Source organism: Mus caroli, chromosome 1, assembly GCF_900094665.2.
Source record: "Mus caroli chromosome 1, CAROLI_EIJ_v1.1, whole genome shotgun sequence".
Taxonomy (NCBI): Eukaryota; Metazoa; Chordata; class Mammalia; order Rodentia; family Muridae; genus Mus; species Mus caroli.
This window is the reverse complement of record NC_034570.1, coordinates 162,403,334-162,429,443: the sequence shown is the minus strand read 5'-3', so window position 1 is coordinate 162,429,443 and position 26,110 is coordinate 162,403,334. Positions and strand designations below refer to the sequence as shown.

Genomic DNA, 26,110 nt, shown 5'->3' with positions numbered 1-26,110 from the left:
ACAGAGAAACCCTGTCTCAAAACAAAAACAACAACCCCCCACCCCCAAAGATACAAACATCAAGATCATTAAAAATAAATACAAGAGACTGAAGCCTACAATCATTAAGTCACAAGTTTGAGACCAGCCTGGGCTATACAGAGAGACCCTGTCTCAAAAAGAAAATAAAAACAAATAAAATGTTACCATTAAAGAAAGTACAGTGTTATTTCACTTTTGAGAAGAAAGGAAAAGCTTTCATGAAAAACAAGTTTTTAAGGTACTTTGAAGGCAGAATAACATTTCAAAGAGGAGGAAGACAAAGTTGAAGCACAGAAAGATGTCGATGACTGACAGTCTGACAGCCCACAAGGAAAAATAAAATGGAAGTTACAAACCTGATAAATTGAGAAAAATGTGTAATATGCTTTAGCTAAATGTATGAAGAGCTGGTTAAGCAGGAGGCTAACAAAGAAGAGCATAGGTCTGGGAAGTGTGTGGGAGTGTGTGTGTGTGTGTGTGTGTGCATGCGCACGTGAGTGTGAGATAGATATATCAGGGAGGTTATTGTATCAAAAGCAAGGCGGTCTTGAAATGAAAGGAGAAACACGTTTAAAGCCACTGTACTCGCTGAGAGCCTGTCTTGGACTGGTGGCATGTGGAAATACAAAGGAAGAGCCGTGACAAACACTATAGGACAGACAATATTCGGCTTCATAAACAGTTAGAAAACAAAGTGACAAGAGACAAGCTGGTCCCCAGAATACTAAACCCAGTTGACAGATGACAAAGGTAATGAAAACCAGTGCAGTAGATGTGGAACTTATAAACTAGAGGCTGGCAAGATGGATGCCAAAGACCCACATGGTGGAATGAGATAATCAGTCCCTGGCGTCCACATAGCATCATGGCAAGTGTCTACCCACACACACACATACACACACCACACAGAGTAAGTAAAAACAGAGTTTAATGTTGGGAAGAAATAAATTAGAGCTAGATATACAGACTTATACATTATTTAAATAGAAAGTTCAAGCCCAAATACCTTGAGAACTGAACCTTACAAAAACCCACCCAATCAGTACCAGGGAGTCTATGCTAAGAGAGGAAATCTGAGGCAAGAATCTTAGGATCCTTCTAGAAAGCAAGAGTGAACATAAAGGGTGAGGGAAGTCAAGGACAGAAGACTTCTAATGATTCATGTTTCCTCTTACTTCCACCATTTCAAAGAAACACAAAGACATATTCTATGAAACGATCTTAAGAGTGAAATTAGGCCAGACGCTGGTGGAAACGACCAGCACTTGAGAGGCAGAGCCAGGCGGATCTCTGGGTTCGAGGCCAACATAAGTCAACAAAGTGTGTTCCAGGACAGCCAGGGCTATACAGAAGAAACCCTGTCTTGGATCTCACCCTCCCCCGAAAAAAAAGAGTGAAAAGCTATTCTCATGGAATTACCTAGGAGCCATTTTGAGGGGGGACATTGGGGGGGGGGATGCTGAGACAAGGCCTTATTATGTAGCATATACTGACCTCAACTTCCTGTCTGCCTTGGCCTCCAGAGTGCGGATTTAGGATAACAGGTGTGTGCCACTGTGCCCAGCTAAGTGACTCACTCTTATTCAAGGATCCAGCCTTTCTCTTCCCCATCCAAAGATCATAAAACACCAGGATTCAGTTAACTCAGTCAAGTCTGTACTGGTGGTTCATGCCAGTAACTCCAGCACTTAGAAGGTTCGAGTTCAAGATTACTCTCAAGTAGTTTGAGGCAAGACTGGGCTCCCCTAGCTGGTGTGCCTGAGTAAGACCTATGCTATTTCTTCCCAGGAAAACATTGTTGCACAACACACATGAACATAGCAAAAACTATTTTCTTATTTTCTCGAGACAGGGTTTCTCCATTTAACCCTAGCTGTCCTGGCTCACTCTGTAGACCAAGATGGCCTCAAACTCAGAGATCTGCATGCCCCTGACTCCCAAGTGCTGGAAATAAAGAGGAATGCCACCACTGCCCGGCTACAAATAAATCTTTAAAAAAAATTATACCAATGTAAGTTCTCTGAGAATACTTTATTGCACATCTTGGAAACTACAGCATAAGATTCTTGTTCTTTTCTTTGGGGGAAGAGAGAATTGAGGGACAATGGCCTTTAACTCAAAATTCTCTTGCCTTGGGCTTCTGAGTCTCTGGTACCACAGGCATATACCTACCTTTCCCTTACTGGGAATTTTTGTCTTTTCACTTAAAGGAGGCCTTCACAGCTGCTCTTGTAGCTGGAGTTGCTGGCATTACTATCCTTGCACTGAGTGCCATCTACTTATCATGCACACTAACGTGCGTAGTACAGGTGCCCTAACAACGGGGAAAGTGACTAAGAGATGGCTAGTGAGGACAGCTTAGACACAGCACCCAAAAAGATGGTTCAGGTCCCAGAAAGGCTGGGGTAAATCCCATCTTTCAGCTCAGAAAAGCACACAATTTAAAGCTTACGAATTGCTTAATTCTGTACTTTAACAATTAATATCTTCATTCCATGGTTGACAAGAAAAAAAAAAATCCAAATTCCAAATAACAGAAGCCTACTGCACGAACGGTTAGAAGACCTGCAGGCTACGGATCTGATCCACTCGGGTACCTGAGTTCTAAATGGGAAGAATGAATAACAGATTATCCCTGCTTACTGATAATCTACTTAAAAAAAAAAAAAAAAAGACAAAGATTCAATCTCAAAGACTAAAAAGCCAACTCCATAAATAAACAAATTTAAACACATTTCTATGCCAATGTTATATAATAAGAGCTTCAGTTTGGATCCCTTTTCAGACAGGGTCTCTCTTCATAGCTCTGACTAGCCATACAACTCTCCTGCCTCAGCCTCCAGAGTGCTGGGATTAAAGATGTGTGCCACAACACCCAGTACCTGGACACTTGTGGCTTCGTCATAGTCTAGCTATTTCCTGGACATGGTAAGAATAACTTTTATACAGCAAAACCAGTACAGTAGGAAGTCTTCTGAAAGCATGGTTTAGCTAGTCACTTGATTTTAAAGACCAGGAACGTAGCCAGGCGTGGTCATCTGTGCCTATAATCCTAGCACTCAAGAGACTGAGTCAGAATATGCAGGGTGAGGTCTCCAGTCTGAGTTACACAGTGAGCTCAGGATGAGGCTGAGTTAGTGTGAGACCCTGTCTCACGTAAATAAAACCAGGATGGCAGTACATGCTTATGATGATATGAGGAAGGTAGAGACAGGAAGAGCAGAAGTTCAAGGCCATCCTCAGCTATATATTGAACTTGAGATCAATTTGGGCTACATGGGACTCTTAAAAAGAGAGAGAGAAAAAAAAAACAATAAAAACTCCTTGTTCTTTGGCAATAATTATAACTCTGAAATAGCCTTAGAGAGACAAGAATTTCACAGTTGTAATACACAGACTAAGAATGGTTCAATGCAGCCGGATGCACGCCTTTAATCCCAGCACTTGGGAGGCAGAGGCAGGCGGATTTCTGAGTTCGAGGCCAGCCTGGTCTACAGAGTGAGTTCCAGGACAGCCAGGGCTACACAGAGAAACCCTGTCTCAAAAAAAACAACAAAAACAAAAAATGGTTCAATGCATATAAAGATGTCACCTGAAATCTTTCCCGAAAGTCTGGGGATTGATTGGTGGGGTGTCCTTATCCAGTACAGAAGGCCATAAGGAATAATCAAGTTATTCTTTCAACATATTTCCTTTTCTCCTCCACCCTCTTCATGAAACAGATCTCATAAAATACAGTGCCTAGTTTATGAGCATTGCCGAGAGCCTTGACATCACAACAGGGAATCTGGCCCCTGGATGACGGACGGGGACACAAGCTAATCAGCCCTCCCCTCACTGATCTGAATGACACGGCCTTTACACTGTCCTGTCATCAAAACTTCAAGTCTTATGAGCCCTCAACTCTTCCAAAACAGATATAAAAGAAAAACAAAACAAAAAGATTTCAAATTCTTTACCTCTGTCTTAAGATGGTATAACCATGAGAAGAAGAGACAAGTGTTTATTCCTAGCCCTGATTCATGTTAAAAAACAACAGAGCATTTCCTTCTCACTTTTTGTTTTGTTTTGTTTGTTTTTCGAGACAGGGTTTCTCTGTGTAGCCCTGGCTCTCCTGGAACTCACTCTGAAATACCAGACCAGGCTAGCCTCGATTCAGAAATCTGCCTGCCTCTGCCCCCTAAGTGCTGGGATTAAAGATGTGCACCACCACTGCCCAGCCCTTGTCACATTCTTAATAATCTGTTGGTGAGGCTCACCTCCGAGCTCATAATCTTGGAAAAAAAATCTCTCTCTTGGTAGCACAAGTTAAGCACTCAGTGGCTAGCTGCAGCACCAGTGGCCATTACAGCAGAAGGGAAAGAAAGAGACCATACTCTGTAAGGCCAAGAGGAAGAAACCAACCAACAAAGAAATAATTGACATTTAGTTTAAGATTACATTTAGAGACCGGCAGTGGTGGCGCACGCCTTTAATCCCAGCACTTGGGAGGCAGAGGCACGTGGATTTCTGAGTTCGAGGCCAGCCTGGTCTACAGAGTGAGTTCCAGGACAGCCAGGGCTACACAGAGAAACCCTGTCTCAGGGAAGAAAAAAAAAAAGAACCCAACAAAACAACAACAAAAAAAGCATTTAGAAATACACATATGTAAACATTTCCTATTCTGACACTCAGAAATCAGGTTTAGAAGGCACCCTACAAGACAGTCACAAAACACACAAACAATATGAACAATAAAACTGAATTTGAGGGGACAGCAATTAAAGTGCTTACTGCTCTCGAAGAGGCTCTGGGTTTAGTTTCTGGAACCCACACAACAGTTCACAACCATTAACTCCAGCCCCAAAGGATCTGGCCCCTTCTTCTGTTCTAGCCTCCACAGGCACTACCCTCACATACATCAATTCCCACACAGACACAGGCACATGAATCTTAAACATGAATCTGAGGGACAGAGGCTGTGGCCCAGTAGCAGAGAGTTTGCTTAGTTTCCTGAAAACCCCAAGTTTTGTTTCTTTGTTTGAGACAGGGTCTCACTATGTAGCTCTGGCTGTCCTGGAACTCACTTTGTAGACAATGCTGGCCTAAAAATCAGAGATCCACCTGCATCTGTTTCCAAGTGCTGGGATCATGGGCATGGACTAATGGACTAACACCATCAGCCTCCGCCCCAGTTCTTTTTTTTTTTTTTCCAAGACAGGGTTTCTCTGTATAGCCCTGGCTGTCCTGGAACTCACTTTGTAGACCAGGCTGGCCTCAAACTAAGAAATCCACCTGCCTCTGCCTCCCGAGTGCTGGGATTAAAGGCGTGGGCCACCACAGCCGGCTCTTAGGCCCTAGTTCTTAAAAGAAAACAAACTAGGAAGATGGGTACAAAGCAAACACCTGTTATGTATTACCTATGATTGGTGCCTCACACCAGTACTCTAGGAGGCTAGGTGAGACAAGTTTGCAAGACCAGCCTGGTCTGCATTATAAATTTCAGGTCAGCCTGGGATAAAGTGAGTTCCTGTCTCAAAAGTCAAATAAGCAAGCTGAAGAAATGGTTCACTGGGGCTGAAGAGGTGGCTCAGCCATGAAGAGCACTGGCTGCTTGCTCTTCCAGAGGTCCTGAGTTCAATTCCCAGCAACCACATGGTGGCTCACAGCCATCTGTAATGGGATCCAGTGCCCTCTTCTGGTGTGTGAAGACAGCGACAGTGTACTCATATAAATGAAATAAATAAAATCTTTAAAAAAAAAAAAAAGAAAGAAATGGTTCACTGTTTAAGAGTACTGGCTGTTCTTGCAGAGGACCCAGATTCAGTTCACAGCACCCACATGGCAGCTCACAGCTACCTATACCTTCAGTTCCAGAGATCTGAGACCCTCTTCTGATTGTCTCCAGCATGAGTCATGCAAGCATTGCACAGACAGCCATGCAGGTAAAACACCCAGACATAAAACCAAATTAAAATGTAAAAGCTTACTCTTACATCTTACATACATGCATCACATTCAAAGTTTTTACGTTACTTCATAATGAGCATTTTCTAGTTTGAGCACCACGGGGAACAAAACTTAGCATAGCCACTCTCAAACTTTTCCCAGTACAAATCCCGAAGGTATTGGATTGGTCAAACCTACCTTAAAGAGTCAGGGGGCTTCTCTACTAAGTCTTGCCAGTCTCAAACACAGTCCTACCTTCTGCTACCAGCAATCTACAAGCCTTGTAGGAACCATACTGACAACTGTGTTCGGACTCCTCCTCCTTGTTGCTGAAAGCACATGATTCTTCTACTGACCAATATTCTGCAAGTTAGCTACAAAAGGAACTGAAAGAAAGAAAGAAAGAAAGAAAGAAAGAAAGAAAGAAAGAGAGAAGAAAGGGAGAAAGAAAGAAAAGAAAAGAAAAGAAAAGAAAAGAAAAGAAAAGAAAAGAAAAGAAAAGAAAAGAGAGAAGAAAGGGAGAAAGAAAAGAAAAGAAAAGAAAAGAAACCCCACTACTTTTTGAAAAGTTGTGCCTCTGAGGCTAACTGGACTTACTAAATGGAGGCTCACTCTTCCATCCTAGCTTTTAGTCAGGAGTGGTTAATTACTCTCCAGATGGCATGGATGATAAGTTCTGGGTTTGGGAGAACAGATCTGACTTGACAAAAGGCTAAACAGAATTCAGGCAAACCAGTTCTCAATGTTTAACAGTCTAAGACAAGATCCAAGCGAAGACAAAACACAATGCAAATAAATAAAGGGGGAATAAAAAACGAGGTGCAGACTGCTCACTCGATGCTTAAACCATTTGAAGACACACAACAACAGTGCCAGGCAGCAGGTCAAAATACAGCCAATTAAATTTGTAAGTAATATAACCAAAATTGTAGCAAAGCTGCTAACAATATCCAAACTTGCGGAAACAGGGGTAACAATTGTTGAGTTTAGCGGTCTGCACTTTCGCCTGAGGAAAGGGTCTTGAATTGAGGAATTAAACGCCTTCAATGCCACTCACCTTCCTGCTTTTATCGCCGACCGAAGTCAGGCCCAAGATCCTGAGAAAACTGGTCTGGAGGTTCGCTGAAGAACTGAGAAAAGTGAAAGTTTACATGGCAAAGGCGTCTCTTCTGAAAGTAGCCAAAATATTTATGACCACACTTTAGTGTTTTTTTTTTTTAAGTCTCCTCACAACTATTTAAAACCAAAACAACTTACCTAATTCAATTCTGACTACTGAACAAAACCCGTGCCCGTAATGGAAATACAAAGGATTAACACAAGATTTAAACGCCAGGCAAGTTATCTCCCAGCTCCACCAAGGTTAAAGAGTCACTTATGAGGAAAACCTATATCTTTTCAACTCTTAAACCAAACCACCCGTCTCAAGCAAACTCCGGAGCAGGGGGGGGAGGGGAGAATCCGCGGGAGAATGTGATCGCTCTAGTGCGGGTTTGTTTACAGACTACACCAACAATCATGAGTCAGAAATTCAAGCCGCCAGATGCTTTCCAACTAATAAGGACCAAGCGGGACCGTTCGAAGGTGTCCTAAAAGATTTCGGGACACGGGGAGGGGAAGTACATTAAGAGAACTAGATCACAAAGCATTCAAGAACAGACTGCCAGTTTCTTGGACCTCGGCCTTCCGTACGAGGTGCTGGGCCTGAGAACTTGGGGTGGGGGAAGGGGGCACCCTGCGCGGTGGCCCTGAAGTGACTAGGAGACGCCGACAGAGCCGGGTCCCCAAATTATAAAGGGAGAAGAAATGAGAGTTTACGAATGGGTCACCGGACAAACGAGAAGTCCCTGTGAGTCATGGGGTTGGCCCTAGGGGGCAACCCCGTGGACCGACCCGGGCAGAGGACGAGTCCTCCCAGCACCAACTCGGAGGAGGGGAGTAAGACTTAAAGTCCGGGAGTTTTAGAAAAGGGATCGGGCCTGTCCTGCGGGGAAGCGATCAGGGAGAGGGGGAAACAGGCCGAGCCGGACGAAACACGGACCCGGTAGGTCAAGGGGAGGGCGTCCGGCTGGGGCAGTTACAAGCACGGGAGCTGGCGAGGCCCGGCAGCCCGCTTCCCATCTAGGGTCATCCTTCTGCCAGCGGATGCTCCGACTGTTCCAGGCCCAGCCGCCCCGTCCACTGCCGCCACCAACGCCGCCGCCATCTTACACTGGCCAGCGGCAGCCACCACCACCGTCTCGGGTCTCCGCGCCTGCGCCTGCGCCGTCACGCTTTCCGGCGGGGTTTGCGACGCTGTGCTGGAGGAGACTGAGCGAGAGCGGTCCCGCGAGCTCTGGGCTCCCAACCCTCCCGGTGGCCGCACAAGGGGCGGAGCCTCGGGCCAACCGAAGCCGCGAGGGGCGCGTGCGCGGGGCGGAGGAGTCAAGTTGTTTTCGTACTTTGAGAGATGGCTTGTCTCCTGGTATTCAAAACACATGCGATCTAGGGGCTCCTTGGAGTTGTGCCGGGAAATGAACCTCATTCCAAAGGCTCTGGCAGGCAAACTTCTAGGTGTCCTCCAGACCTGAGGTTCTAATTCTTGCCATATATATATATATTTTGTTTCCTTGTTTAAAGAAAAACCCCTTTCTCCTTTCAGGCTCAAAGCTGCATTTCCTTCAATGGCTTCTTAAGAGGCCTTCTGCCAGCACCCATTTGTCCATTTGTTTAAAAGAGTCACTAAGGTTTGGGGATGTTGGAATGCTTCCTAAGGGTCTAAAAGTTTGAAAAGTTTGATCCCCACATCTGGGGGTGGGAGTGACACGGCTTAGAAACAGGATTTATTTATTCATTTGAAACAGGATCTTTCTACCCGGGCTGTCCTGGAACTGTAGAGCTCATAGAGATCACCCACCTGCCTCTGCCTCTCAGGCGCTGGGATTAGGATTAAAGGCGCTCATCACCGCAGAGTTTAATTTTTTAAATGAGCATACAAACTAACAGGTTACAAACTAGCACTCAGGAGGCTGAGGCAGGATATACACAAGTTGGAGGTCAACCTAGAACAACGGATAGTAAGTTCCGGGCTAGAATAAGTCCTTCCCCCGATCCCCAACACACACACACACAAATAGGTTTCCGTGTGGCATTTTCATACGTATGTGTCATGCCTGGTTCTTCGTGGCTCCCTTCCCACTCATTTCCCCCTTCTTGGTTACCTTCCTCCAATAACTACCATTAGGTTTTGTGACTAGTGTATGCTCCATTCTCTTTTCTTATCATTCCTTCAACTCTCTTTATATCTCTTCCTTGCCTCTCAGTCTCCTGTCCACTTTGTTATTAAATATGAATACGCGTGTGTAATTAATAGACATATGTATACATGAATTTAAATCCAGATTCTGCATATGGGAGAGGACATGCCATATTTGTCTTTCTGAGTCTAACTTACATTGCTTATAATTTGAAAATATTATTTTATTCTTCATAGTTGATGGATCCCATTGTGTATATATTCTATATTTTCTTTATTCATCTGTTGATAAATATCTAGGTTTATTCATAATTTAGCTGTTGTGAAAATACAGCTAAAACATGGATACGCCACATAACTCTGCAGGTTGCTGGTCTCAGGTAACCTCTGTACACCACTTTCTGCTGACACCTAAAGGAAACCTAACCAGGATTCTAGGATTCCAGATGACTCCTAGCTAGCAGGCTGCAGCATTCTTATTTGTAGCAGAACAACCTAGTAGAATCATTAGATGCAGGGTAGGCAGTAGAATAAAATCGTTGTTTTTCATTGCTTAGGGTAGACATCAGAATGAAGAGCTTTTTCCTGGAAGTAATTGTTTTGTTTTGTTTTGTTTTTGTTTTTCCAGACAGGGTTTCCTTGTGTAGCCCTGGCTGTCCTGGAACTCACTTTGTAGACCAGGCTGGCCTTGAACTCAAAAATCTACCTGCCTCTGCCTCCCAAGTGCTGGGACTAAAGGCGTGCGCCACCACTTCCCGGCATTTCTGGAAGTAATTTGACCTTGAAAAAAATCCTTATAGAAAACCGAGGTGCTTCCTCTCATCCGTGGGGTTGTTATACTGAAGGAGCCTTACAGTCTTTCAGTGACTTCTGGGCCACAAGATGGTCCTGGCACACCTGGAATACCTTGCATTATTGAGGACTGCAAACAGTACACAGTAAGGACTAGAGTTGCAGGGTGGTTTTCTTCAGGAAACATAGAGCTGCTTAGGGTCTTTAGTATAAAGGAATTTATTCCCCCCTGCCCCGGAAAAAAAGAACAACTTGTGTGTAACAATCAGTAAACATACTTCCTGCAAGGCCAAATTTCATCCTGCACTGTTTCTCTTTGGTGTGACTCAGAACACCAACAGTTGTTGAAGATGTTTTAGGTAGGGTCTCCTGCATCCCAGGCTGTATCCCACCTCTACCTCCAGAGCTAGGATTTCAGGGAAGCATCGCCACTGCTGGTTTATGCAGTGCTGGAGGTGGAGCCACAGGGCTTTTGGGCATGTTGAACAAGCACCCTAACAACCAAACTACATCTTCAGCCTCTTTTTCTTTTAACCAGAAGGTTAAGGTACTAAGTTCAGACTCCTCAACTCTACCCTATACCAGTACCATTCCCCTCCTCCCAGTTGTTTTGAGACAGGAACGAGAGTAGCTCAGAATAGCTTCAAATTCACTTCTGAAACTGCTGCCTCCATCTCCTGAGGGTTGGGCATGTGCCACTATGTCTGATTTTATTCATTGTTGGGAATCAAACTGAGGCCTTCATGGATACTAGGCAAGCACTCTATAAACTGAGCTCCATTGCCAGATACATTCTATCTCAAGCTGTCTCTTGTTGACTACTTGCTGAAGTAGACATGTGGTAATTAATACTGTTAACTCGACAAGATCTATAATTAGTTAGCAGGCAAGCCTGTAGGCATGCCTGTGAGGGATTACCTAGATTAGGCTAATTGAGGTGGGAAGACCCACCTAATTGTGGGTGACATCATTCCATAAGCTGAGGGGCTTGGCTGAATATACAGAAAGTAAATCGAGTACCAGCATTTATTACTGTTTGTGAACACAATGTGTCCAGCAAGCCTCCAGCTGCCGCATTTTCCCCGTCAGGATGAATGATGTCCCCTCAAACTCTAAGCTGAAATCATTGCTTCACTCACATAATTTGTCCAGCCATTTGGAGAGTAACTACTCCAGCTAGTTTGTCTATCTCCATTAGTGCCCTGATACGAGCAAACGTCAGGCAGCAGAGTGACTTTTAAGATGGAAGTCAGGTCATAGTCTCCTACCCAAAACATCCATTACTTTCTCATCACATAACGAAAGTCAAAATTATCTAGACTGATGGCTCAGCAGTTAAGAGCACTAACTGCTCTTCAAGAGGCTTCGGTTTCAAGTCCCAACACCCAACATACTAGCTAACACACTCCAGTTCCAGGAGATCTGATGCCCTCTTCTGGCTTTGTAGGCATTGCACACAAATGGCACACAGACATAGATGGAGGGAGGCAAAACACCACGCATTAAATCTTTTTTTTTTTTAAACCAAAATTAGCCCCCAAGGTTCTACATTATCTGGTTCCTATCTTATTTCTGATTTTATCTCTTCCCATGCTGCCTGGAGCTGCTCTAGCCCCATTACCCTTCTTGCTATCAGGAGTACCATATTATGTTCCAGCTTGTTGTTTTACCTTGGAATGTTCAGCTATGTTTATTACACTGCATCTCTCCTAAGTCAGGTCTCTATACAAATGGCACTTTGGTATAACACATAGTTATTTACGGATACCAACTCTGCTTTTATTTCTTTATCTATTTATGAGGTGGGGTCTCACTGTGTAGTTCCACCTGGCCTTGGAGTCTCAGAGACCCATCTGCCTACCTCTGCCTCCACCACACTGTGAGTCACAGCATGTGCCACCACACCTGGTTCTGCTTTCATTTTCACAAGAAGAGGTCTCACAGGCTGAGTGTAGTGGCCCACACCTGTAATTCCAGCCCTTGAGAGGTGGAGGCAGGAGGATCAGTAGTTCAAGAACATTGTGAGCTATACAGGAAAACAGAGAGACAGGGAGGGAACAGGCCTCCAACTGTTGGACTCAAGTGACCCTCCAGCTTTAGCCACAATATTGGCGTACAGATGCACACGACTGCACTCAGTCTGTATCATTTTTCATAAGATGTTTTACTGTATAGCACTTAATCTATAATTATATATTTAATTTAATTTCATATGTATGGGCAGTTTGCCAGAGTGGCCATCAGATCCCCCAAAACTGGAGTTACAATCATGAACTGCCATGTATGTGCTGGGTCCTCTGGAAGAGTAGTCAATGCACTTAACCACTAAGCCATCTATCTATCTAGGCTTCCATTATATATTTTAAATCTAACTATATTATTAGAGTGTAAATTACTGAAGGCAGGAACTATCCCTCTTTCATCTTTGTAATGTAATCTTCACCTAGAAGGCTAATGAGCAGAGTAGTTAAAGTCCTGTCTTCCAACCTCATTCTTTCAGTCAGTCAGCAACTATTTATTGTACCGTTACAGGAGAGGCCTTGATCTTGGAACTACAGCATTGAATGAATAAAACAAACCAAGATTCTTTTGTTTACAGAGCTTTTTAGTGCATGGTTGGGAGCACAGGGAAAGAGAGATACTCAGAAATTATCATAGGGGCTGGAGAGATGGCTCAGCGGTTAAGAGCACTGACTCTTCCAAAGGTCCTAAGTTCAACTCCCAGCAACCACATTGTGGCTTACAACCATCTGTAATGGGATCTTATGCCCTCCTCTGGTGTGTCTGAAGACAGCTACTTGTATGAGTACATGTGTGTACTCATATACATAATTCTTTAAAAAAAAAAAGAAAATAGCTAGCCAGTGGTGGCACTTGGGAGGCAGAGGCAGGCAGATTTCTGAGTTCGAGGCCAGCCTGGTCTACAGAGTGAGTTCCAGGACAGCCAGGGCTACACAGAGAAACCCTGCCCCCCCCTGGGGGGGCGCAAAGAAAAAAAAGAAAATAATATAAAGCCATGAAAACTGTTGTGAAGGGAATAATGTTAAAATAGGTTCCCAGAGTTACGTAGTATAGGGTGGATGTGGTCTTTTCCCACAGGGGTTTGGAGAGCCCCCTTTCTGAGGTGTCCTCTGAATAAGGACTTCAGAAGGTGAGAATGTGAGTCATACTCAGCTGGGAAAAGGTGTTCCAGCCAGAGGGATCAGCAAAGACCCCAAGGGTCCAGTGTGCTTCAGAGAAAGCCAGAAAGTTCGAGAAAAGGTGGTTCAAATCGATTACAAATTTATGGACCAAGAACAGAATTGATTTTCTTCTAGGTGTGTGCTAGGGAGTCATAAAAGATCTTGAATAAAAATGGCACGATTTGACTTATAACTGAAGAACTTCACTATAGCTGATTTCTTTAACTGCCCTCAGGGAGGTAAAACAGAAGCTGACAGACTGGTTAGGAAGGTATTGTATAAAAGACCTGCAGAACTTGTATTGCAGGGCAAGGTACAGAGGTGGCTGCACTGAGGTGCTTTCAGGTCGCATGGAGGTGAGCTTGCTAACAGACTGAACACAGAGTGCAATACATGGAGAAAGCAAGGATGTGTTGGGGTGTCCTAATTAAATATGCAGTCATTCCTTCTACTGAGGTACAGTGGGAAAAAAGGCACAGGGTTTGTGAAGGAAACACTCAGGTCTGTTTGTCAAATCCAAAAGTAGAGCTGTTGTTGTTGTTGGGTTTTTTTGTTTTTTTGTTTGTTTGTTTGTTTTTGTTTTTTTGAGACAGGGTTTCTCTGTGTAGCCCTGGCTGTCCTGGAACTCACTCTGTAGCCCAGGCTGGCCCCTGCCTTCCCAGTGCTGGGACTAAAGGCGCGCACCACCACGCCCGGCAAAGCGCAGAGTTCTATGCTACAGAAATAAACAACCATTTCTTATTGGCGAAGGCATGTTGGTTGTAATGGTTCCTACTTTGGTTAATGTGTTTGAGCCTTTAGCGATTTAAAATTCACAGCCCAAACCCACAATTTCTTTTGCATCAACCTAATAAAACAGACCACACTTGTATCAACTGAACCTAATAACTTGGCTGGTGTGACAACAGCCAGCTGGTTAAATGGAGATTTGGTTACAGTTAGAAGGAAAGACTTATTTTGGCTTAGGATTTCACAGGATTTGGTCCACTGGTTGCATGGCTCCTTGGGCTTAGGCAGAGCAGTACAGCAGCAGGTGGGTGGGGTGGAGGCTGTTCTTGGCTAACAAGCAGCAGAGAAATGGGGTAATACAGGGAGAAGCCAAGTAGATATATACATGTAAGGATAGGTAGTGACCTACTACTTCCTCCAGCTAAGCCCCATTCCCTCCAACCTTTTGTCATCTCCTAATACCTTCATATTATGAATATATTAAGTGAAAATTCCATTGATTACATCATATCCTTAAGATCTGTTTCTGGGAAGCCATGGTATTTCACTAACCCCTAAGGTGTTAATTTTTTTATATATCTTAATCATGTTTTCCCTTTTCAACTCCTCCCAGATCCTCCCCACTTGCCTACCCACCCAACTTTATACCCCCATCACTAAAACAAAAAGAGCAAGAAACAAAAAACTCACAAACCCCATAAAAATTAAAATCAAAACAATCTAAAGAAGCCAAAACAAAGTCCACAAAAATACCATTGAGATAATTTTGTACTGGCCAACTGTCCCTGGGCTTGGGTCTGTGTAGTGATGATTTGGCATTTTGATTTCTTTAAAAATAAAGATATTCTAAGAATGTGTTTTAATTTTAATTCAGTTTTAATGTGTGGAGATGTGGGGCTGCTGTGGACTGACTGCAGCAGCTGGGTATGATTTGCCTCATGCTCTAGCAGAGGTGTGGTTCTGCCAGCTGCAGAGTTTCTGGGACTGTGGGACATTTGGAATCTTGGCAACTATTCAGAGGGTGTATAAATGCTACAGCCCCAGAGGAACGGTCAGATGATGACCATTCATGAGCTTGTTTGCAGTTTGTTAGTAATCGTGCTCAAAGAAGAAACAGAAAGAAATTAGATTTAGGGATTCCCTCTCTCTCTCTGCCACTGATCTTCAGTAGAAATTCATTACCTAACTATAAGATATCTATCCTCCCTCCCTCTATCATCCCTTTTCTATGATAGGGAGTTGAACAGGCGGGAGGGGGTGCGGGGGAGAAAACCCACAAAGTAGAAAGACCAGCTACAGGTCTGCCCTGTGTGTGCCAAGAGTGGTTGATACACCCAGAGTCATCTAATTATCTTACAGTTAGGTACTGAATTTCTACTGAAGCTCAGCGGCATTTCGGGATGCTATTCAAATCGTACGTTTCTTTCCTGAACACATAGCCTCACTCCAAAATCATGGCTGTTCACATTCTATAAGGACACCTCTTATACCGTATTTTTCAGGCCACATGTCTCACGTCCACCCCAAAGAACTTGCTACAAAACTCTGACTACCTTTAAGTGCAGACTAAATCGTCTCCAAGGCTTGCCATCACTGCCTTTCACTGTAAAGGAAGGAGGCATGTTCCTGTTCCAGCATGCTTCAGACCATCACCTCCTAAGTTTCACCAATGTGGCAGGGTCTGAGAAGTTTTGCAGGCTGCATCTCCATCTCCAGTCTCCCCAAAGAATGGAAAGGTAGCTGTACTGCTAGGCCAGCATCTGCCTAACATAGCCTGAAGACCTAATTAGCATAATCCTACTAAAGCCAACCATTATGACTTTCTTCAGAATGTCCTGGTCCCTTTGGATTATACTCTAGCCTAGAGAATGTACCTGTTCAAGGTTAAGACTGTGAACACAGGCTCTCTGAGAGAGCATACACACTAAAGAGGTTTGTAAACTTCAGTTACTAAATCCTAAATATTTTAGACTTTGCCAGCCATACTGTCTATCACTACTTTACCTGGCCAAGGTAGCCAAAAAGCATTCAAAAAGCCAGTGTGTAAATGATTAGGATGTCATAAGCCTTACAAGGTCCATGAGGATTCAGTGGGCAGACAATGACTAATGAAGTGGAAGGAGAGAACTGACTCCGAAGTGGTCCTCTTGATTTCAACCTGTTCATGACCCCCGCCCCCACAACACACACACACTTTTTTTTTAAATTAGGCAACTGGCCACATTTGAGTTATAGGCTGTAATTTGCTGACCCCCTATGCACCCATCACATAACCTAAACCAGATGCTGTGCTGTTCAATAACAGAACATCTGACAGAGCGGTGCTCTGGGAACTACTACTTGCTTTACCTTGCAAGCATGACTGTATTCGTCCACCAGCCCGTTTCTACAAAATCCAGAAAGAGGAAACTAAATGAGGATGCAATACACCCTTTAAGGGTGAACTAATCCCTGACACTTCCCTCACAAGCAGCATTATCTTTATCTTGACAGAGGTGGGGTGTAGTTCTTTCTACTAAATCTGGGCATCTTCCTTGGTAGGTCGTACAGAGAGACACACATTTGGAGAAGATGGAATCTGTAGATCCACTGTAAAGCAGATTTGGTCCAGCATTTCCTTGATTATGCATCCCATATTTCCCACAGTGAGGAATGTTTGAAGAGGAGACACTGCTGTGGTTCTTTTGATCTACATACATCAATGTCTGTGTGTGATGAGTGTTTGATCTAAATGTAAGGGCACCACATGTATGTGATGTTCAGAGGCTAGAAAAGGGCATCAGATGCCTTGGAACTGGAGTTTTATACTCAACCCTTTGGGTGCTAGGGCCCATATTCAAGGTCTTCTGCAAGAGTAGCAAGTATGCTTGGCCACTGAGCTACCTCTCTATCACCGTTATCTTATCAACCAAGAGACACACTGTGGGCAGATCTCAAGGGCATTTCTGCAAAGGACTAATTGAGAGAGGAAGGCCCTCCCCAGAGTCAGAAGCCCCTTCCACACTAGCTAGCAGTTATTACCTGCCTGTCTTGATCCTTGTAGATTAGTCAATTCATTATTGTTGCTGCCATCAGAACCCAGCTCTTTTAGTGTCCCAACATGCACTAAAGACCAAGGCTCTCTAGAAATCTCAGTAGGTCTTCAACACCAGATTGGTGCTAAGGCATCTGGACTCCTCACCTCAACAAGCTCCCTAGTTCTCCCTAGTCCATCAGGTTAACTGCCACCATGTAAAGGCACCTGATGAATCCCGGTTGTAATATATTCATTCTAGGGGGTTTGTTGCTCTAGAAAATCCTAAGACTGTGTTTCAACTCCTTTGAATGACTTTTCCTGAGTGTAAATGGCCCTCTGAATTGATAGTTTGTCAATCTTAGAACTCTTTGTGACTCAGATGCTGACCAAACTTACGACTTTCCTTTGACTTCAGTTTTGAAAGCTCTATTTATAGATCTTGGCTGCCTATCGGTCCTGCTCCTAGGAACACCTGTGTGCTACTAGCAATCTCTACTCAAGCAGTTAACCTGTGGCAAAGCTACCAATCTGCTTCTGACAGTTAAGTACTACTTTGGCTTTCTAAGGAATATGGTGAGTTTTCCGGTTAGACAGGAAACACTGCATGTCCACTTCCTGAATCCTTCTTGTACAATTCTGTGTAGTATCTACCATGTCTACTAATGTGATACCAGGCTGGAGGGAGGCTCAATGGTTAGGAGCTATCTGCTCTTTCAGAGAACCAGAGTTCAGTTCCCAACATCCACATCTGGTGGCTCACAACCACCTTTTTAACTCCAGTCCAGGGAATCAGATGCCCGGTACACACATACAGTCATATATACAAAATGATTAGTAATAAATAAATAATTATTAATTAAAAATAAATAATAAATTTTGTCAGTTTTTTTTTAAAAATGTGGGCCATTTTCCCCCAAAGTTTTCAAAGCCATCCCAATGGCCTAGTTTTAGCCTATGGGGTCTTGAGAGGATGGTCTGAGGTCAGTGAAAACATACATCTTATATGGGTTTGATTGTTTTATGAAACCTTCTATCCAGAACACACAGAATTTTGGAAGGGTAGCTCTTGCAATCTTTGAGGACAGCTTAAATACTTCACCAAAGTTAAGCTATGTAATTTATTTTTAGTTATTAAGAAAGAGAGGCAAGGGGCTGGTGAGATGGCTCAGTGGGTAAGAGCACCTGACTGCTCTTCCGAAGGTCCGAGGTTCAAATCCCAGCAACCACATGGTGGCTCACAACCATCCGTTACGAGATCTGGCGCCCTGTTCTGGAGTGTCTGAAGACAGCTGCAGTGTACTTACATATAATAAAAATAAATAAAAAAAAAAAAAAAGAAAGAGAAGCAAACTAGAAAAAGTGCTAGATAACCATATACACTTTTTTTTTTTTGGAAAAGACCATGTTCTCCACAGGTGACACACAGGAGAGGACTTCAAGGGCCTAAGTATACATTTGCCTAGGCCCTGTGTAGAGACTAAGGAAAACCCAGAGCAGCATTATCACATAAAGGTGTTTGGTTTTAACCACTGTATCAACTTGTGACATTAGGAATCAGAAATATACTGTCTAAAAACTTTAGTATTTGATATAGCTGTGAAATTCAATTATGTGACCAGTGGGCTTAACCTGTAACAGAGTCTAGACAGTTTAGGTGTTTTCAAATTTGTATACAGGTTGTATATAGTCTCAATTACGTATCTGCCACGGGCAACAGATCCACGTACTGATGCAGAGGCACTAAACTCTGGTCCTTTACCACACGTACCTTGAGGAGGACCGCCCTAGGGCACCAGGTTTTATTCAGCTATAAGTCCCAGAGTAATTCAAATGGTATTTAGGAAAAAAGTCCAACCCAAGGTCGACTTGCTCATGTTCAACCAAATTAAAATGGGGAAAAAAAAAAAAAAAAGAGTCTTGAAAATAAAACCATGGTCGACCACAGCATCACCAGCAGAAATGAGAATAAAGTTTGGCCAGCATGGCACTGAGAAAGAACAGTTCCAAGGGCCGATCATTCCTGTTCCTGTCTCCTCACCTGTCCTTGTCAAGCTTTTGTCAGGAGCATCAATAAAATATTGGCAATTCATCCCCCACTCATCACCACAGATCAGCTGGTACATTCATTTTCCCTTCCTCAGCGCATGGCGGAGTCTCAAATTCAGACCCCGAGTCTTCCGTTTGATAAGCTGTGCTGGCTGGGTAGTTCCCAGACCGAGGCCGCAAGCACATTTCCATAGAATATGTGGCATCCTTAAATGTGGTTTTAACCCAGGGGAAACGAGGTTACAAACTCGAAGTGACTCAAATGATAAATGTGAATTTCTTCTTGCCAAAGTTATTTTCCAGCGGGTGGGGTGGGAGGGTGGATATGATCAGAATACATTGTATACATGTATAAAATTCCAAAGAATAAATAAAAAATATATTTTTAAAACGTTATTTTCCAAGTGAACTAGCTAGGTGGTCTAAAAGAATGTCCATAAAATATATGGCAACCATGGTGCTTAGAACCACTGAGAAAAAGCAGGTCAATTCAAAGTTAGATAATTTAGAAAACATGTTAACAATATATCATTAACATCAACCAAAACGTAAAAAGTTAAGACTGAAGTACCAAGGAGATGAAGACAGTCTTCTTTTGCTGAGCTGGAGGGCTGGGCCATGGTAGAGCCTAACAACATTATACACAACTATCTATCTCCTAACACATCTCACTCTGCAGCTTATAGAAACTAGGGAAGATTAGAAATAGACCTGGATGAAAAATAACCCACACACTTGCTCAGAATATTTATTAGATACTGCCCCATAGGGCTTGCAGGAAAAAAAATATTCTGGCTACATCCCTTTCCCAAGCACCTTCCTGAACCAAGGATTCCAGGGAATCTGATGTCCTATATAAGCCAAAACCTATCTGGGTAGAATGGCCATTCATGTACCAGACCTGACACTACAAGTATGTGTTGGCCAGGGAGGAAGGCAAGGGTCTAGGGAGAATGGTCCAGGTACTAGATGAAAGGAAACAAGATTGGCCTTCATCCATCACAGCACTGGTTAAAAGGGCAGAATAAATAAGACTCTAAACAGAGAGGAGATAAGGACAGTCAGGGAGGAAAGGAAGGCCAAGAGTTGGCTTCCCCTAAGTCCCGGAGCTGTAGAAAGAACCAGGGTAGCAACGTGAGTTCTCAGGAGGAAAGGGGGATTGGGGCTCAGCACCTAGGGACAGGAAAAGCCCAAGGCTCTGCTTCCAACCCGACCATGGCTAAGTGCAAAATTCCTTTCCCTTAAGAGAATTCCAAAGGAAGGCAAGGATATGCGGTGACAAGCCTCCAGCCCCAGCTCAGGCTACGTTTCTCGTTTCTCCTCGATCCCAGAGGCCCTGCCTAACAGAAGCACAGAGTCTTAGGGCTCAGCTCCTCCTCCCCAGACACAAGAGAGGGAGGAGAGACAAGGCACGATGTCCCTGGGAATCAAGGGGACATGAGTACTGCCATGTGTAACATTATTTGGGGAGTGGGAAGAAGTGAAATGCCCCGCAAGGGATGCCTTCCTTCACCTGGCAAATAATTGGCCTGTTTCTAACAGCAGAAACCCTGATGAAGTAGGACTCATAGAAAAGGCCTACAGATCAGCTGGTATGGCACAGTCTTGAGTGGGATGGAGAGTGTGGGTGGGGCAGCCAGCTCCCACAGATGAACTCCTGCCTCAGTTCCCAGTGACTCTGTTGACTCCAGATGTTCCCCACGGCTGGGGCTCAGGGAGGAAACCGTGCTGTGTTTCACATGATCAGACACTGTTCGCCATTAGCACCTGGGGGGCCCGACAGATTGAGAGCATCCAGGTCAAAGTTGAGGCCAGGAGGCTGGAGAAGAGACAAAGGGACTGAGACAATCACTCATATTTCAAGTCAGAGCTTCTGAAGGTCTGTCCCTAGCAGCCAAAGTGATCACCCTATATGGATTACCTAAGGATTACTGACGTCTGCCAACTGAAAACTGGGTTAAAATATAGAAGACAAACTCACCATCTCCCCAGCCAGCTCTTTTGGAGGATGGCCCAAGGCCTGTAACTAGAAAATAGAAAGAATAAGAGATTTTTTAAAAAAGGAAAAGGAAAAGTCCCAAAAAAAACAAAAGCAACAAAGGAATCAGGTTAGCGATCTGATTCCTGCTAGCCACGGTATGTAGTCTTTGTAGTGACATTCTTGAGAACTCTGGAATTTTTGTTTAAAAAAACTCAGAAATATTGTAGGAATGTGCTTTCGCTTTAATCCCAGGTGTGGGAACGTGGGCTGCTTCAGACTGACTGCAGCAGCTGACCAGTCTGCCACATGCTCTAGCAGAGGCGTGGCTTTGCCAGCTGCAGATCGTGTCTGTGATCGTGTGAGGTTTAGAATTCCAGGAACTTTCCTGAGGGTACATAAACTCAAGGGCCCCAAGCGGGGTGAGGGGTTGTTGGTCGTTTAGAGATGTTGGTTGCTGTTAGCAGCCATGATCAAAGAAACATAGAAAAGAAATTAGATTCAGGGATTTCTTTCCCCTTTCTGTTTCCCTCCTATCTAGTGTTAGTGGGTGAATCCAGGGGTTGGGGGGTGTGAAGGGTGGAAAGAAGAACCCACAAAGTAGCAAAGACCAGTTACAAGTCTTCTTGTACTCTGTCCTCCACTCAGGTTAGGTGTAGCAGCAGCCTGTGCAGACATCTCCCTGAGGAGTGCAGCAGCAGGAAGGCAGTGTGAGGAGAGCAGGCCTTACCTGCTGCATGAGATCTAGCATGGCCTCAAAGCGAGCCCTCTGAGTAGCCTCGCTGTCTGTGGGCGTCTCGGCCTCAAACTGCTCACAGATTTTGCCCATGACGCTGTGCTGCTGCTGGTACTTCTCAAACTGCTCTGGAGGAGTGGAATCCTGGTGACTCTGGAGCCATTCTGGATACTAAAGAGAGGAGATGGGTGAGAGAGAGTGACGCCAAGCAGGAGGGAAGGGACCAAGAAGGAAACAAGGCTAGATGAGCAAGTTCATCATGAAGAGCACAGAGCACTGTCTGGATACACTGGGGTATATGGCAACTGCAGATTAGTAAACTAAAGCAAGAGTGTAAACATTTTGGGCTCTGAGGGTTGTTCTAGTTTCATTCCTGATGCTATGATAAAACATCAAAAATAACTTGGGAGACCAAAGGGTTTATTTCATCTGACATTCCGGGGAACAGTCCATCACTGAGGGCAGGAACTCAAGTCACCATAGACGAATACGGCACACTGCCTTACTTTGTTGATTTTTAGCTTTTTTTTTTTTTTTTTTTTGGTTTTTCTGTGTAGCCCTGACTGTCCTGGAACTCACTCTGTAGACCAGGCTGGCCTCGAACTCAGAAATTCGCCTGCCTCTGCCTCTGCCTCCCGAGTGCTGGGATTAAAGGCGTACACCACCAGCCCGGCTTGACTTTTAGCTTTCTTATATAGTCCAAGGTCATCTGCCTAGGGTTGGTGCCACCCACGGTGGGCTATGCCCTCCCACACCAACCATCAATCAAGATAATTCCTCACACACATGGCCCTGGTCCAATCTAATCTGGGCAATTCCCCAACTGAGGTTCCCTGAGATGACTCTGGGCTGTGTAAAGTTGACAGCTGCAGCTAACTAGGACAAGGGTCACATATGGTCTCTGTTGAAACACTGTAGGTCTGTTGTTGTATTTAAGATTTATTTACTTTTATTATGTATTCATTAGTGTTTTGCCGGCATGTATGTATTTGTACCATGTGCATAGCTGGTGTACTTGGAGAGAGTGTCAGATTTCCTAGAACTGGAGCTATGGATGGCTATAAGCTACTATGTTGCGCCTGGGAAGTGAATCTAGGTGACCCTCTGCAAAAACAGCAAGTGCTCTTTAACCAGCCCCCTCTGTTGTTGTCATCATTTGTAATTTTGAAAAACTCTATTTTATTTGTACAAATGTTTGTCTGTATGTATGTCTGTATGCCACGTGTGTCTCAGGTGCTCTCAGAAGATAGAAGAGGGCTTCAAATCTTCTGGAACTGGGGCCATGGACTATTGTGAACTCCTATGTGGGTACTTGGAATTGAACCCAGGTCCTCTGGAAGAGCAGCCAGTATTCTTAACTGCTGAATTATCTCTTCCCTAGCCCTGGTGTTTTTAAACCTAAAAATATAAAACCGAGGGCTGGAGAGATGGCTTGAGTGGTCAAGAGTACATACTGCTCTTGCAGAGGACCCGAATTAGTTCAAGTTCCATTCCCAACACCCTTACCAGGTGGCTCACTGGCAGCTGTAACTCCAGCTCAAAGGTTGTTTGATGTCTGTGGCCTCCATAGGCACCTGAACTTGTGTGCCTGTGAGTGTGTGTGTGTATACCTAATTTAAAAATAGTAATAAAAGTAAATCTTTTAAAAACAAAGTAAAAACTACTCTTAGCTTGAGAGTCGGACTGAGGCTGCACAAACACTGGGCTGCAGACTCCTGGTCTTGCTCTTCAGTCACATGTTGCCAGTGATGCTGAAGAACTTGTATTTCTCTACTTCATTTCTCTGGTCAAACTATAAGCTCTTTTAAGCATGAACCACCACTTAAAGCACTCTCAAACGGTTCATAACACCACCACAAAATCCTGTGAATCCCTACTGGAGAAATTAGTAAAGTTAAGAATATAAGGAGGGCTAGAGAGATGGCTCAGCGGTTAAGAGCACTGACTTTTGTTCCAGAGGTCCTGAGTTCAAATCCCAGCAACCACATGATGGCTCACAACCATCTGTAATGGGATCAGATGCCCTCTTCTGGTGTCTGAAGACAGCTACAGTGTACTTACATATAATAAATAAATAAAGCTTAAAAAAAATAAGAAAGAATGAATCAGTCAAACTCAAAGTCTTGAACTAATTTATAGAAAACTAGAGTGCAAATTTCCCCTTTTAGCTCAGACATTCCCAGCATGGACAGATGGTCCGCTTAATACTCTCAATAACAACTGTGACCAACAAGGCATTTTAAAAAACTGTACTTGTCCATTCAAATTACCCCTTTACTATGCATCGTCTCAGCAAAGTGGCCTTCGAGCTGATACACTGAAGTGAGGAGAAAAGCCAGCAATGGAAATTCACGAACCTTTTCTGTGATCTCCTTCAGGGATGGGTACAGCACATCCTTGGACAGGAGGTTCTGCATGATGCTCTGCATGATGGGGAGAATGCTCGCTTCGCCATCCCCGTCATCCATGCCCAGCCCTTCCATGGCTTTCATCAGCTCCTCTTCAGACATGCCTGAGTTCTAGACAGGACAAAGAGAGGTGAACAGGCGCTCTGCCTCCCTGCAATGCTTACCACTCTTTCCGGTGGAAAGAGCTATCTAAATCTGCCTGTAACCAAAACCAAAGGGGGCCAGATTTGGGAGAGATATCAGAGAGCTTTTTGTTGTTGTTGTTTGTTTTTTTCGAGATAGGGTTTCTCTATGTAGCCCTGGCTGTCCTGGCACTCACTTTGTAGACCAGGCTGGCCTCGAACTCAGAAATCCGCCTGCCTCTGCCTCCCGAGTGCTGGGATTAAAGGCGTGCGCCACCACGCCCGGCTCTAGAAACTTTAAAAAGTAAACTTTTTAAAGTTTGATCTTATTTATGCTATTTTTTTTTTCTTTTTTGACTGCGTGTACATTTGTGTGAAAATGTCAGAAGCCCTGGAACTGGAGTGATAAGACAGGCGTGAGCTGCCATATGGTTGCTGGGAATTGAACCCTAGTCCTCTGGAAGATCAGCCAATGCTCTTAACTGCTGAGCCATCGCTCCAGGCCCCCTCCCCACCCAGCATCTGTTTTGTGAGACCGCTTAGGAAGCATTGAGAGCGGCCTCCCCTCACTCCTTCCCCCTTACCTGCAGCTCAGTGGCGTTTTTGGCCAGGCCACTTAACGTCTCCTTTAGGCAAGAAGTAAACTCTTGCTGAGAACTTGCATCACTGCCTAGGAGAGGAAAGACCCAGGGTTAGCTAGGATCCTAACTGTCAGCTTGTCTACACCCATCTAGTTACCAGCCTGGATGGAAAGCATTTACTAGCAAGCTACTACCACTTCCAAATCTTAGTTATTCTGTAGTTACCTTCACGGGCATGCCATAAATCTATATTGATACTGTGTTAGCTGTTCTCCACAGTAACACTCCTTTAAAAGGGTTGGTATGGGAGAATCGTATTGATTTGTGAGGTAGGGTCTCACTCTGTAGTTCCAGATGTTGTAAAACTCACCATGTAGATCATGTGGGCCTCGGGAGAAGAGGCAGAGATTTGTCTACCTCTGCTTCTGATGTGCTGGGATTGAATAAGCCACTACACCTGGCTGGAATAATCTTTTTTCATTACTTTCCAAAATATCTTACCTTTTTCCTTTTAGTAAGCTAAATTCCCACAGCTCTTTCTCTTGCCTTACCCACCACCACCACCCCTCCCCTATGGCTGTGACATCATGACGGTCATCAATTTTACAATCCTGGTACTTTCAAGCAGTTAAGAGGCCTGTCCAGTATTATGTTTGGGGTTTCCTCACCCACTCTCCCAGCTGCCTCTGAGAGCTTCTGAAACTGCTCCACCAGATGGGGCTCTTCCTCAGCCAGCTCCTTCATTGCCTTCTCAAACTCTGCAGTAGCTTGGGAAGCCAGCTCACTGTCAAACAGTTCCTGGAAAAATTTCTCTTGGGAGGCGAAGAGAGCATCCTGCAAGGGGGGAATAGGGGGATTGGAAGGGAGACAACATTTGCCTCCTACAGCATCACCCTGGGGCTAGCCACTTACACGAGCTCAGTACATATTGGGAAATGAGACATCTCCCCTCCCACAAGCACCTCCACTGAACATTCCATCTGCCTCTTCTCCCGAGGGCAGCAAAGACTGGCCACTGAAGGAACAATATGAGGTAGCATACAAATCCAACCACTTAAAACTGCTCTTTACTCTTTCCTCGTTAGCCCTCCGTAAAACCACAGGTCCTTGTTTCATAGGAACTGAGGCCTGGAAGAACACTCAGCAGTGTGAGGCAAAGGCACCCTCTCAGCCACCCCTCTGGCCCACAAGGCCCCCATCCCTGCTCTGAGCTGCATGGCCATCCTCCCCTCCCCTTAAGTGGGGGGGGGGGGGAATTTATACTTTGGCAGTATCTCCTGGCGATCTCTTCTGGGGTCCTGAAGCATCGGGAGCCGAGATGGTAGGAGCATGTTCT

General features: G+C 44.4%; 2 protein-coding genes across 4 annotated transcripts in view; both read right to left on the bottom strand.

The window, feature by feature from the left end:
• Dcaf8 (DDB1 and CUL4 associated factor 8) overlaps positions 1 to 8,314 on the bottom strand; it is a 48,446-nt gene extending 40,132 nt beyond the window's left edge. The window contains exons 1-2 of one of the 3 annotated variants that reach the window (XM_021171652.1): positions 8,161 to 8,314; positions 7,007 to 7,079 (exon numbers count right to left, since the gene is read on the bottom strand). The gene's annotated coding sequence lies outside the window, so the exon portion shown is untranslated. Of the gene's footprint in view, positions 1 to 7,006; positions 7,119 to 7,990 lie in introns of all 3 variants that reach the window. The other 2 variants (XM_021171660.2, XM_029468223.1) reach the window with 2 other exon arrangements.
• An 11,367-nt stretch (positions 8,315 to 19,681) lies between these two features.
• Pex19 (peroxisomal biogenesis factor 19) overlaps positions 19,682 to 26,110 on the bottom strand; it is an 8,354-nt gene continuing 1,925 nt past the window's right edge. The window contains exons 3-9 of the mRNA XM_021167035.2: positions 26,038 to 26,108; positions 25,443 to 25,608; positions 24,778 to 24,863; positions 24,021 to 24,182; positions 21,658 to 21,834; positions 20,931 to 20,975; positions 19,682 to 20,768 (exon numbers count right to left, since the gene is read on the bottom strand). Of these exons, the coding sequence (XP_021022694.1) occupies positions 20,685 to 20,768; positions 20,931 to 20,975; positions 21,658 to 21,834; positions 24,021 to 24,182; positions 24,778 to 24,863; positions 25,443 to 25,608; positions 26,038 to 26,108 (791 nt within the window). The 3' untranslated portion in view covers positions 19,682 to 20,684. The remainder of the gene's footprint in view (positions 20,769 to 20,930; positions 20,976 to 21,657; positions 21,835 to 24,020; positions 24,183 to 24,777; positions 24,864 to 25,442; positions 25,609 to 26,037; positions 26,109 to 26,110) is intronic.